Below are 13,381 nucleotides of genomic sequence, written 5' to 3'. Positions count from 1 at the left end.
CCCTAAGCTATACCACCGGACGTCACAAAAACGAAACAAAATGACTGCCCCCAGTTAGCAGGAATAATGTTTGTTTTTTATTAACTCTAAAATTACGCGTTTTTCATTTGTTAAAGTGTCAGTATGTGTTGGTGGCCCGGGTATGCATCTTTCCAACACATAAGGCTCTTGTTTGAGTTGACCCTACCTTTAATTCGGGACATGGTCATATGCCTCCAACAAAAATGGGATCTCGTACGCCTATGCCACTAGAGTCGTTGATTTATTAATCATCGGCTAAATTTTGACAGTCTTTTCTAGAAATCTTTTCTATGCACATGCCACGGCCTTTCATATACCACTCGTGATGCACTGGCTGGAACAAGAAATAGCTCAGATGGGCCACCGATGGGGATCGATCCTAGACCGACCGCGCAGCAGGCGAACGCTTTACCACTGGGCTACGTCCATCCATTATACTTCATGTTTTAACCTCTGGGCAATGGACATACATCAAAATAAAACCTAATTTATAAGTCCACTGCAGCAAAACAATACTTACTTTTATTTTTGTTTATTGGGATCGAGTTTGGGGGGGGGGGGGGGGGGTCTGGTTTTGCATACGACTTAATTAACGTATTTTATGTAGGCTTACATACTTTAGAAAATCCCAGTATGTGTGTGGGGGGGGGGGGGGTTAAATCATTTTGATTACTATAAGAATAAGAATAATTTATTTGCATAAAACCCGAATTTCTACCAAATATTTCAGCAGTATTCCACTACCTCCCTCAGGTTATTTCAGAGTGAAGATGCTGCCAAAACATTGGGTAGAAATTGTAAATAAAATAATGAAATGTTCAAGATTCTTTGTGGGGAAAACCCCCCCAACAACATAAAAAAAAAACAGCCACCACAAAACAAGAAAACGAAAAAATGATCACACTTTTAACATTTTACATAAAAAATGATGACGAACATCACAACCCTGTTAAATGAACAAATAATAAATAATAAAAGTACAGGCTACACTGATTATTCTATGACCTATTTCTAAAATAGCTTGGCTTGTTTGTATCACATGACGAATATTTTGATGTTCATTGGTCGGCTCAAACCGGGAATTTTGATGGCCGCTGTAGGAAGAGACATTATTGTATGATACGTTTTCAATAGCTTGTTGCCATAGGTATGGATATCCATCTTTTGTTTTAGATATTCTTTGTACAATATAACATTTTTAAAAAGTGTTTATTAACTTTTCAAAGTGTTTACTAGTAGGACTGGATTTCTGTTTGTGATTCGTGAACCATGATTGATCCGAATCACGAATCGTAATCCAGGAATTCATTATTCAGTGGCGGATGCAGTATATTTTTGTACTCTAGGTTACGGATCGGATATTAAAAGTGTTTGTTTTTTAACGACACCACTAGAGGACATTGATTAAATAATCATCGGCTATTGGATGTCAAACATTTGGTAATTCTGACTCGTAGTCATCATGACATCAGTGGAAACAAGTTCAAACTTCAAGCAAGGGATTTTTTATATGTATTTTCCCGTAGACAGGATAGCACATACCACGCCCTTTTTTATATATATCGTGGTACACTGGCTGGAGTGAGAAATGGTCCAATGGGCTCACTGAAGGGGATTGATCCAAAACTGATGGTGCATCTGGCAAGTGCTTTACCACTGGGCTAGAGCCTATGTCCTGCCCCAAGAGAAAAAAAAAAAAGATACATAAATGTAACATATCGTCAACGTCCCTAACTGTGTTATGCTTCCAACTCCATTCACTTTGTTTTCTTGTGCATGGCTCACGCAATTAACATCTGATTAGTTGTCGTCTGCTTGTCATTCATTTGTGAGGTTTTTCTTTACAGTTCTTTTACATTTTCATTAACTATAAAGTTGAAACAAGTATCAAAATACAAAACTTTACAAACCCCTAAAACCATTAATTTTACGTAGTTGTTTTTGTTTATTCCTTAAAATAATTGATATCGGGTCCACATAACTTGGAAAAATTGACTTAGAATTGAGGAAGCTGAATTAACATTCGGTGCATGTCACATAACCTCACACATGCCAGATCAACAAGGCCAAAGCATTTAATTTGTATGATTTGTAAGACCCCTGTTAGAATTTGTTTTCAATTATTATATTCGATCTGCAGAAGGTATTCTATATTTTTGTGCCTCTACTGTAGTGAAAGTATTCATAATCCATTCATAACAATTGTAAATCATTTTTAGCATATAAATTGTGTTAATTAAGAAGAATTTCATTAAAAAATTATATTTTACAAACTATTCACATGGTATCAGTATTGACAAAAAATAAATAAATAAATAAACAAAGTGTTCGTCAACTGTGCGTAGTTACAGGGCTAGCTCTGGGTGAGCAAAATATTTCGCCAAATTGTCTATTAAACTTCAAAAATTGCTGAAATCAACAGTTATTTTCTTAAAAATGTAAATTATTACATGAAATTATTTTGCCAAATAAAAAAAATTGGCGAATTTGGCAAATGCCAGAGCTAGCCCTGAGTTAAGAAACATATATTATATATTTTTCATGTAGTGGCCTTAAAAATGAAAAATGAAAAATCACACATGCGCGGTACGATACTTTTTGCAAACGCACATGCCTGAACGCAGTTAGAAACATCGCACTCTTTTTCTTTTTAATACCGGAGTGTTTCACTTTTATTTACTAGAATGGATTTGTTTTACATATACATTGTTGATTTTTTATGTTAATTGATTGCAATCAATTTTGTTTCACGTATTGTAGCTGAAAAATGTAGAATAGTATTTCCATAAATATTGTATTCATGTTTTTGTCATTAAGTGGATGCAGTTTGGGGCGTTGATGGTAATATTTTCCAAGTACACAGCGGACTAAGATATTACTAGTACATCCCCTCCCAACTAAAACTGTCAGTTGAATGCAAGATTTTTAAGACTTTATTGGGGTGAAGATATTTCGAAACGTATAAAATGTGTGGTTCTGCACAAGGGTGGAGGTGGTTCAGGTTGTTCATTATTCTGAGGCTAATCCGATCCATTGCCATTGACTGAGTTCGACATCAGATTCACCTCAGTATGATTCCAGGTTGTTTCGCCCTGAAATCTCTGTGTTCGGTCTAGGCGTGATCTCCGTCGGTGTGCCCATTGAGCTATTTCTTGTTCCAACCAGTGCACCACGACTGGTATATCAAAGGCCGTGGTGTGCTATCCTGTCTGGGATAGTGCATACAAAAGATCCCTTTCTACTAATGGAAAAATGTAGCGGGTTGCCTCTCTATAACTGTCAAACTGACCATATTTTTGACATCCAATAGCCAATGATTAGTAAATGAATGTGCTCTAGTGGTGTTATTAAACAAAACCAACTATTAATTTTTTCACCCAAAATCTCATTCGTAATGAGTCGATTTGCACCCCTCTCCCAAAAAAGTTAATTATATGTATATATTTATTATAGTTTTTTTTCTGTTAAACATAATGCAAATGTGATGTGGCCAACTTGGTCACAAGCACTACCTACAGATTATATACATGGAAGTGAAGCTCAGCAGGGTTCGCACGCATTGTGGAACACTTGGAAAGTCATGGAATTTGAGATTTAAACATCCAGGTCGGGAAAACCTGGAAAACTACGATTTTTAATAAAAAGTCATGGAAAATCATAATATTGCTTCCTCCCCTGACATCAGCCTGCAGAAACAAAAAAAGACACCCGGAGATAAAAATTTAATAAAATGTATAATTCTTAAATTGGTAAATCCGATCATTGTTTAGAAGTGCTAGTCTTGAACTGGTTCCGCTTAGAATTAGTCAATTGATTGGTATTTGTCTCCCAACTATTGCAGCATTACGTTACAAGCTTAATACATAGACAAAACTACATATATGTGGTTTTCTTATTTCTGTATTCCACGAGTGGAATACAGAAATTAGAAAACCACAAATATGTAGTTTTGTATTTATTACATACCCTAAATTGAAATTTTGTTTCTAAATAATAGTTAAAAAAGTGTAACACTGCTAGCTAATGACGGGGATTTCTCAATTTACACAACTAGGTCAGCTGTGTTACTACGCGGACCGATGAACCACTAATTATTACACATAGGAATATAGTTCTAAATAGAAATAAGAAAGAATGAGTGAAGGGTTACTTATAATATTAATGATATTGTTTGAAATGCCTTTTAAAGATAATGTAATAGCTAAAATTCACGAACAATGCAATATTTAATTTGCTCGTAATACGTTGCAAAACCTTCAGCACACCATGTTAATCAACGAAGAAAAATGTCAAGAATTGTACACTCAATGTCAGTGTCATCATCGTTGTGTTTTCTTTTATTGATGTTCATGGAATTACTCGTTGCTGAAAAGTTGAAGTTTATATTAAATGTGCCTCCATAAATCATCGCTCCACTGAATAATCCGGTTGTCAGTTCATCCAAATTTTCTACGTGAGGAGACGGTGCATGCGACGTCATTGTTGCTAAAGTCGACGACAGTCGGTTTTCGCACCCTTGTTTTGGCTTCGTACACAATAAATATAGTATATCTTACCGTAATTTCACTTGAATTTTGAAATCCATATTTCGTAAAAGGTACAATTTTTTAATCACAAGATTTTGTTCAAACACACCCAGGTGCATTAGTAATTTTAAAAAATAAATAAATTCAATAGCAATTTTACATTGGAATTTTTCCAAAAAGGAAACGTCATGTACCCAGTTTATGGTTATTGTAAGGAGATTCAAAGTGACGTCATTTAAATTCAAAATTAGCTGTATTATTACAATGCTGCGCCACATTAAAATAAAAACTATTCTACTAACCCCTGTCAAATTCCTATAACAAGCAGACAACGCTGTTTACAGGTTAGTCCTTTTTTTATTTTTCATAATTCTGGACAAAATATTAATTTGAAGTTTTGAAAGATGAAAGAAATAAAAGGTACCTTTTGTCAAATATATCATATCACAAAATTATGGTTGGAGATGTTTTATTTATTGAATAAGAATAAGAATTGTATACGAAGCCAAAACAAGGGTCCAAAAAGTGACTGTCGTCGACCTTAACTATCGTGGATTAAAAGCTCGTTGGTTAGTAGTGTTCCTGTCTCAAGTTTTCTTATCGCACTCAGTAAATTATAAATATTTGTCACTGTTTTCGTCTGTTTTCAGTTCAAATTTTCCACAAAATAGCATTTTAAACAAACCAAAACTTTGTTTACATATCGCGAAGGGCATTCCCGGTAATCATGTGCTATAAATAGTAGCGTTGAATACGGTATAGTTCCGGCAGTTGAGTTGAATACGGAAAAGTGTATTTAATTTTTGTATTCAGGGCTGTATTTATATAGTAAGATTTAATGGATTACAAATAATTAGTCATACGACTGGTATTGTAACCTGAAGCTTTGCCTGGGTCTGGGATGGCAAGTATAGTACCAGTCAAAAATGAAACATGCAATGTATAGAAAATTACAATGCACAACGCGTCTGTGCTGGCACAAACTACAAATCTGGCAACAGATGACATAGAACGTGCTATATTTTTACATTGCCAGACTGGCAGCTGCAGCCTGTTCTAGCTGTATTTTAATATTTTTTTCTTAATAAACAATAGGAAAAATATATATCAATCAAAGTAAGATGCTGATAATTATTGTTGGTGTTAGAGAAGAAATGATCTAAAGATATGAGCGCAGTTAATATGTATTGACAGATCCAGACGTCAAAATACATTGTGTCTTTGCCAAAGCTGATTTTAGCTGTGATATTACTATTTTAATACAAATATCTGCATGTACAAGTTCATCACTAAAATTTAAACGATGATCATGTGATCTTGGAATTGTGTTATTTGGGTCATGGAAAATCAACTTGAAAAAGATGTACATACCCTGGCTCAGTTGATGGCAGATGTATCGGACTAGGTCTATTGAATAGTCGCACACATAAGGACAAACTGAACATGTGTAACATAAAACAATAAAATAAATATTATTTACTTGCTAGTCCATTGCTGTATATAACACACTTATTTGTTAATAATAATATAATGTCTACTATTGCATTCCTTTTCTGGTAGTCCAGTGGGAAAGCGCTCGCTTAATGCGTGGTCGGTATAGAAACGATCCCCGTCGATGGGCCCATTGGGCTATCTTTCGTTCCAGCCAGTGCACCACAACTAATTTATCAAAGGCCGTGGTATGTTCTGTCCTGTCTGTGGGATGGTGCATATAAAAGATCCCATGCTACTAATGGAAATATGTAGCATGTTTCTTCTAAGACTATTAGAATTTCCAAATGTTTGACATCCAGTAGCCGATAATTAAAATAATGTGCTTTAGCAGTGTCATTCAACAAAACAAAGGTCATTTGTCAAAATAAGTTTTTAGATACCTGTGTGTCATATGTCTTTGATAATAATATGATAAGCATGTAATATAAACATTAAATTGTATGTACAACAAGGGTGGGGGAAAATAAAGTTGTCAATTGGTCCGACTCAATGTCATCAATACTGGGGAGGAAGGGGAAAAAAAGAAAGGAATAAAAAAAAAAGAACATTTAAAAGACGATATTTGCCAAATAGGTTTTTTTTAAAAAGCATGACGTTTGTATAGTTTTATCTTGAATCATGAACGCGAAACGATAAAATGAAAAGATGAAACAATATTTTTTTTATCACATCAGTGAAAACCCCCCCCACAAATTGTATATATTTTACATAATGGAATAAATAATATAAAAAAGGAATAAAAGTTATGAATTTTAATTCCCATATATGTATAAAAAGTACGAGTATTCAGTACTATGTCCTGAAAATTAATAAAAGATGGCACTGTTGAAGTATTTGACAGCCTGAGCTAGCACATGTTTAGACAAAGAGCTTAAAAGGACATATCCTAGTTTTTAAACACTAAGGCATATTTTTTACTATTAGAGCCATTTTTGATAACTGAAATCATACTTTACTTACCGGCCTCGGTGGCGTTGTGGCAGGCCATCGGTCTACAGGCTGGTAGGTACTGGGTTCGGATCCCAGTCTAGGCGTGGGATTTTAATCCAGATACTGACTCCAAACCCTGAGTGAGTGCTCCGCAAGGCTCAATGGGTAGGTGTAAACCACTTGCACCAACCAGTGATCCATAACTGGTTCAACAAAGGCCATGGTTTGTGCTATCCTGCCTGTGGGAAGTGCAAATAAAAGATCCCTTGCTACTAATCGGAAGAATAGCCCATGTAGTGGCGACAGCGGGTTTCCTCTCAAAATCTGTGTGGTTCTTAACCATATGTCTGATGCCATATAACTAAATAAAATGTGTTGAGTGCGTCGTTAAATAAAACACTTCTTTCTTTCTTTCATACTTTACTTAGATTTTATGGTTTAGATTATCAATTTCCTTACATTCGAAGTGGTTTTGGTCATCCTGGTGTTTCTAATATCACAAAATGCATTTCTCAATTCTGAAAAGTAACAGTTATGGAGTCAAGTTTTAATCTATTTTTAGAGGGTATTTTACCAATTCAAAGTCATATATACTAATGTTTCACTCAATTGTAACTTTATCCAAATGTGTTACAGGTTTGTAGATTAACCAAACTTAGTATTAATTTTCACAGGTTGACCACCATTTATTTATTATTTTAAATCGTGCACGAGATACCAGTGTCTGGACAGGCCGGTCCACTTGACAGATAAGAATTTGTTCCAACAATAGAAATGGACGATTGCTTTGGACCGACAAGAATGACAAAAGTGGGACCGGCAAACACACGTTTCAAGCTTTTTCCCACCACTGATGTACAATAATACTTTACCTTTCATGTCACGTCAATATTAAATTGTGACTGATAATGTCCTGTAGATAAATGCCATATTTTTTCTCCAGAAGACGAGCTGCTAATTTGTAATCAGGGCTAGCTCTGGCACTCGCCAAATTCGCCAATTGCAAATTTTGAAAGCTATTGGCTAATTTTATTTTAATTTGGCAAAATAATTTTATGTAATAACTGACATTTTTTATAAAATAACTGTTGATTTCTGCAATTTTTTTAAGTTTAATAAACAATTTGGCAATTTTTTTTGCCCTATTGGAATGTTGACTCTGCTATATTTTGACAAACGTATGTTTTCGATTGTGATATTGTAGAGCCTACATTCCGCGCAATTTAGTTAAGTTCATAATATTGCACTAGCAAAAATATTTATGATTAATTAAGTAGTGGAAAATGTATGAGGAGGTGTAGATTAGTAGACACCATAGGGGCGACTTAATTATTTTTTTTCCTATAACTTACCATGATATCAGTCATATTATAACTGTAAATAAAATGTGTTGAGTGCGTCGTTAAATAAAATGTTTTGAGTGTGTTCTTAAATAACATTTTGTTTCCTTACTTCCATAGGGGTGACATAATTATTTGATATAAATCTACACTAATTAGTAAATTATTAATATTTGTTTATTTTTGTTGACAGACTTGGAAAGATTCTTGTAATGTAACATGGCTTCATCTGCAACAAGAACCAAAGAGAACTGTGCACCTAGAAGTAAAAGGTAATGAATAGACACAATGTCATCACACTATTCATGCTGCTTATTTATAGCAAAGATTTATTTTGTAACACAAGTGCTCTGTAGTTATTTCATACCTTAGTATGCATTTCATTTCAATTTATGTAGCCCAGTGGTAAAGTGCTTGCTTGGTGCGCAGTCGGTTTGTGGATCGATCCCCGTTGGTGGGCCCATTGGGCTATTTCTCGCTCTAGCCAGTGCACCACGACTGGTACATCAAAGGCCGTGGTATGTGCTATCCTGTCTATGGGATGGTGCATATAAAAGATCCCTTGCTGCTAATCGAAAAGAGTAGCCCATGAAGTGGCAACAGCGGGTTTCCTTCCTCAAAATCTGTGGTCCTTAACCATATGTCTGACGCCATTTAACCGTAAATAAAATGTGTTGAGTGCATCTTAGATAAACAATTTCCTTCATTTCAATTTGACATTAACATATTTTGTTTACTTGTAGTATATCTTCAAGTCTATAAGTCAATTCTTTTTCACCAAACAACTTGGTTGTGGTATTGGCGGGGGAGGGGGGTCGACTTACAAGAGCAAGCGTGTCAGAAATTTTCAAATTTATTTCCATGATTTTTGCACGTTTTATTTTTGAAGTATGCCCGGTATTTATATTCAGATATGTTAATTTGACCAATTTATTTTTTATAACTTTTTTGTTGTATTAGATCGATTTTGGTTCTGGAGAAAGCCTTACCATCTCAGTCACATGCCAAGACAGCAGTCCACTTAGTTAAAACAATAACCATCACTAATAGCATACATGTGTAAACAATATTAACTACCTGTAGCTTACGTTTATTCTGAAATCTGGTCACTGCAGAGCTTCTAGATTATGGTAGCCTCACTCCCATGGCTAATGATATTCAATGTTGGGCTCGTAAATAACTACTATTGCCATGCCTGACGGCTAGTGAATTATTTTTGGTCAAATGTTGCAGTTACGTATATTTTGTAAATATGAATATCCTGCCCTCACCTCCCAATGTTACTGGGTGTTTTAGCTCTATCTCCTTTAAGTGTTATATCCAATTATTACTTATTATTTTTTATTAACTTAAAATTGTATTAATAAACTTAAAGTCAAGTAGGGCTAGTGAATTTTTAATTGTGGCTAGTAAAATTTTTAAATCACTGATCCCATGACCAGTGGATTTTATAAAAATTCTAGAAGCCCTGTACTGGCATTAATGGTTGTTGTAACAATCTTTTGTACACAATATGTCCATGATTTAGCTTCATGAATATTAATCAGCTTGCACTGAAAGTAGTTTAGACTGGTCTCTGCAGTTCACTAGGGCAACAGGGACATATTTCATTTGAACTTATTTTCGTTCTTATATCCAATTAAGTTTCAAGCACGGTGTCATGATCACACACACCTCAACTATCTGAGTTGTCTGTCCAGGACAGTGGGTTAGTGGTTAGTGAAGGACACATATCATTTGGTATGAAAACCGGTTTTCTTTCCACAACAGTTATTCTCCTTACATTTGTTAATACGGTGGATATATGCATGTGATTGTACTTTCATTTTTATTGTGGATATTGTAGTAATCTGTTGATAAATAAAGTTGATGTGATGTGTGTGCACAAGACTATGCTGTACAGAGCTATAACAGTGAAACAGCCTTCACCGTCCCCTAAGGGCGTATTTCGCTTTGATGCTATGTGGTTTGATTGGAAATGGAATATTGCAATGTACAATGCCAACTTTTCTAAAATAATTTGTTTTTGTTCAAATAGAGTACATATGAGCCATTTATGGTTCTTATTTGCTTAAAAAAAGAAGTGCTTCAAGCTTTACCATTAAGAGGATGTATGTATCTGCTATCGGATTTGTCATCTATAATCTGGTTTTCTTTCTTTTGCAGCAAGATTCCAGTTTCGACTAAACAAAAGTCAAAGAAAGTGAAGCCAGTTCCAAATTTCTCCAAACTTCATGATGAGTGGAACAGGAAGTTTGAAATGGGAAAAGCTTGTCATAGAAAGTGCACGACATTGGTAAGAAAAACATGTTGAAATTTTTTTCTCTTTTGCCTACATTTCTATATATGTATATTTTTAAGATTGTCCTGAATAAATACAGATTTTTAATAGGTATTTTCAACCAACCAACCAACCAACCAACCAACCAAACCATTCATTCATTCATTCATTCATTCATTCATTTATGTATATATATGTTGTTGAGGAGTAACAATTGTCTTACTGGTTTAATTTTTAATTCTGCTGATAGATTTTTCAGTCCTTCACGTTTGAAAATATCAGGCGAGTGATAAGCATTACATAGGAACGATCTTGAGTAAAGCTTGCACATATTGACACAGAAGATTTGAAAATCACTGAATCAATGAATGTTACTAACTTGTATTCAAACACTGGTTTTGGCTGCAGTGCTTGAAATAGGAAGTAAAATATGTCCTGTTATTATATTTTTAACGTATCATATGGGGTGGGGGTGGGGGTGTGTGTCACGTGACTATAGAAATAACCTACCTTTTCTCAGTAGTAATCAAGGTTAGTTTTATTTATAATCCTTGGTAGACCTGTGGTTGGAAACAGATTTGTGAACTTGCCCGTGGGAATATGCCGTTATGATTTGGAACCATTCGTCTGTGACCGGCCTCGGTGGCATCGTGGTTAGGCCATTGGTCTACAGGCTGGTAGGTACTGGGTTCAGATCCCAGTCAAGGCATGGGATTTTTAATCCAGATACCGACTCCAAACCCTGAGTGAGTGCTCCGCAAGGCTCAATGGGTAGGTGTAAACCACTTGCACCGACCAGTGATCCATAACTGGTTCAACAAAGGCCATGGTTTGTGCTATCCTGCCTGTGGGAAGTGCAAATAAAAGATCCCTTGCTGCTAATCGGAAAGAGTAGCCCATGTAGTGGCGACAGCGGGTTTCCTCTCAAAATCTGTGTGGTCTGTAACCATATGTCTGACGCCATATAACTGTAAATAAAATATGTTGAGTGCGTCGTTAAATAAAACATTTCTTTCTCTTTTTTTCCATTCGTCTGTCATCTTGTGTAAACCTGAATTACATTTTCAAATTGTAGGGAGAGGCCTTGATATAGGCATTTTGCCTGTTGGCCATTTCCCAACCAGCATTATAATGGAATAAATATCGTCTAAACCATATTTAGCAGGTCAAAAGCAATATGTTCTGCTAAGAAAAAAGCATATGCCCTGCTATTATTATGACTGAGGGATTAATCATTAAGGGTTTGTGGAAAATTAGAACCTCGATCTGAGATAGATGTTAGTGCATTATTGAATTAATATGACAGAATTACAAGATAAATAGCAGATGAGATAATCATACATACATCTATCTCTTGAAAAATGACCTGCAAATTCTAGTACCTTTAGCAGGTTACCATATTTTCTATGAACGATTAAAAAAAAAGAAGCTTCTGTTATAATAGAGATGTTTGCTTGGGTGCGCAAGGGCAGTCGCACTTCTCGGATATGAAGGGTTGGTTTTTAATCTCTTGTGAATCGGTATATAATAAATGTCAGGTCATTTCAGAACCTATCATATTTAATTGTAGGTTAATGAATTTGATTTGACTCGGCCAGGCACTAAGTTTTCTCATGCAACAGTGACAGAAAACAAAGAGAATGTTACGTGTTTCACTCCCGACATGAAGTCGCTCCACAATATTGTGTCGGATAAAGAACTTGGCAACTCCATGACGACTGGACGAGCTACAATAGCAACATCAAGGTATCACATGTGTACATTAGTAATTACATACAATAACAAAATGCACTCCAGTGTAGACAATTAGCCCTTGCAACATACAGAGCTGCCAAGTGCTACGCTTTGGGTGTAGTTTGCTACGCTTAGTCAGCGTTTACTAAGCTCATGCCCAAATTGCTATGCTCAGTTGAAAAAAAATCCAGTATGATACGCTAATGAAAACCAGTAATAACTTTTGCAACAGATAAACATAACTGGATGATTAGTGTATTTGGCCAAAGTTTCTACTAACAAATTATATTTTATTTGCCAAGCGTTTTATCTTATCACGAATTATAGGTATACAAAGTACAGTTGAAAAGCAGGCGATTTCTGGCAGTAATACTAAACATTGGACGTAATCTTGGAATACAGTAACTAAAAACTGAATTCCTCATTTCTGTGGCTTTTTTTAAATTTTTAATTCCAACATATAAAAGTATAATTTGCGTATTAAAAACCATTGTAAAACAGTTATAGTAAGATGTATTCAATAACAGACATGTAGTTTTACTGTAGGTCGACCCCAATGTCACTTACTATGAAACCTTCAAAGAACTGTTCTTTAGTTATGTTATGCTTGCATGCCGTGAATATAGAAAATTGCATGTGAACGTATGCCAGTTAGGAATAGAGTAATTCTAATTTTAACTTGAAATAAGAATATAAGCGTTCAAATTTAGTATTGATCACATCATCGCACAACAGTTAATTTTGGGTTTATTGCATTTTGATTCTGATCATTCATAATCCTGTTCAAATCGCCTGACTTACTTGACAACATTCGTTACATTTTGGGTATGTCCGTATTCCTTAACTGGCGACAAGCATTATCTATGCTAAAAATAGCATGACCCAATCTTTTGCAGTTACTATGACTATGTAGTTATTTTGTGTTTTCTGTAGCTGTTGTTTATGACATTCGGCAGTGCTACACTCAGCTTGTCATGAATGCTACTCTCACTTGGGTAGGGGTTGGCAGCTCTGAACATAGTTTGAAAGAGGATATTCACATGGGTAGCATATTT

The 13,381-nt window shown here is 35.2% G+C and overlaps 1 protein-coding gene across 1 annotated transcript in view; it reads left to right on the top strand.

Moving 5' to 3' along the window:
- Window positions 1-1,104: 1,104 nt before the first annotated feature.
- LOC121381048 overlaps window positions 1,105-13,381 on the top strand; it is a 103,267-nt gene continuing 90,990 nt past the window's right edge. Inside the window, exons 1-4 of the mRNA XM_041510130.1 lie at window positions 1,105-1,168; window positions 8,505-8,583; window positions 10,478-10,607; window positions 12,163-12,338. Coding sequence (XP_041366064.1) covers window positions 8,531-8,583; window positions 10,478-10,607; window positions 12,163-12,338 — 359 coding nt within the window. The 5' untranslated portion in view covers window positions 1,105-1,168; window positions 8,505-8,530. The remainder of the gene's footprint in view (window positions 1,169-8,504; window positions 8,584-10,477; window positions 10,608-12,162; window positions 12,339-13,381) is intronic.

This window comes from Gigantopelta aegis, chromosome 9, assembly GCF_016097555.1.
Source record: "Gigantopelta aegis isolate Gae_Host chromosome 9, Gae_host_genome, whole genome shotgun sequence".
In the NCBI taxonomy this organism is placed as follows: domain Eukaryota; kingdom Metazoa; phylum Mollusca; class Gastropoda; order Neomphalida; family Peltospiridae; genus Gigantopelta; species Gigantopelta aegis.
Note: the sequence above shows the minus strand (reverse complement) of the source record. Positions and strands in the feature narration are given on the sequence as shown.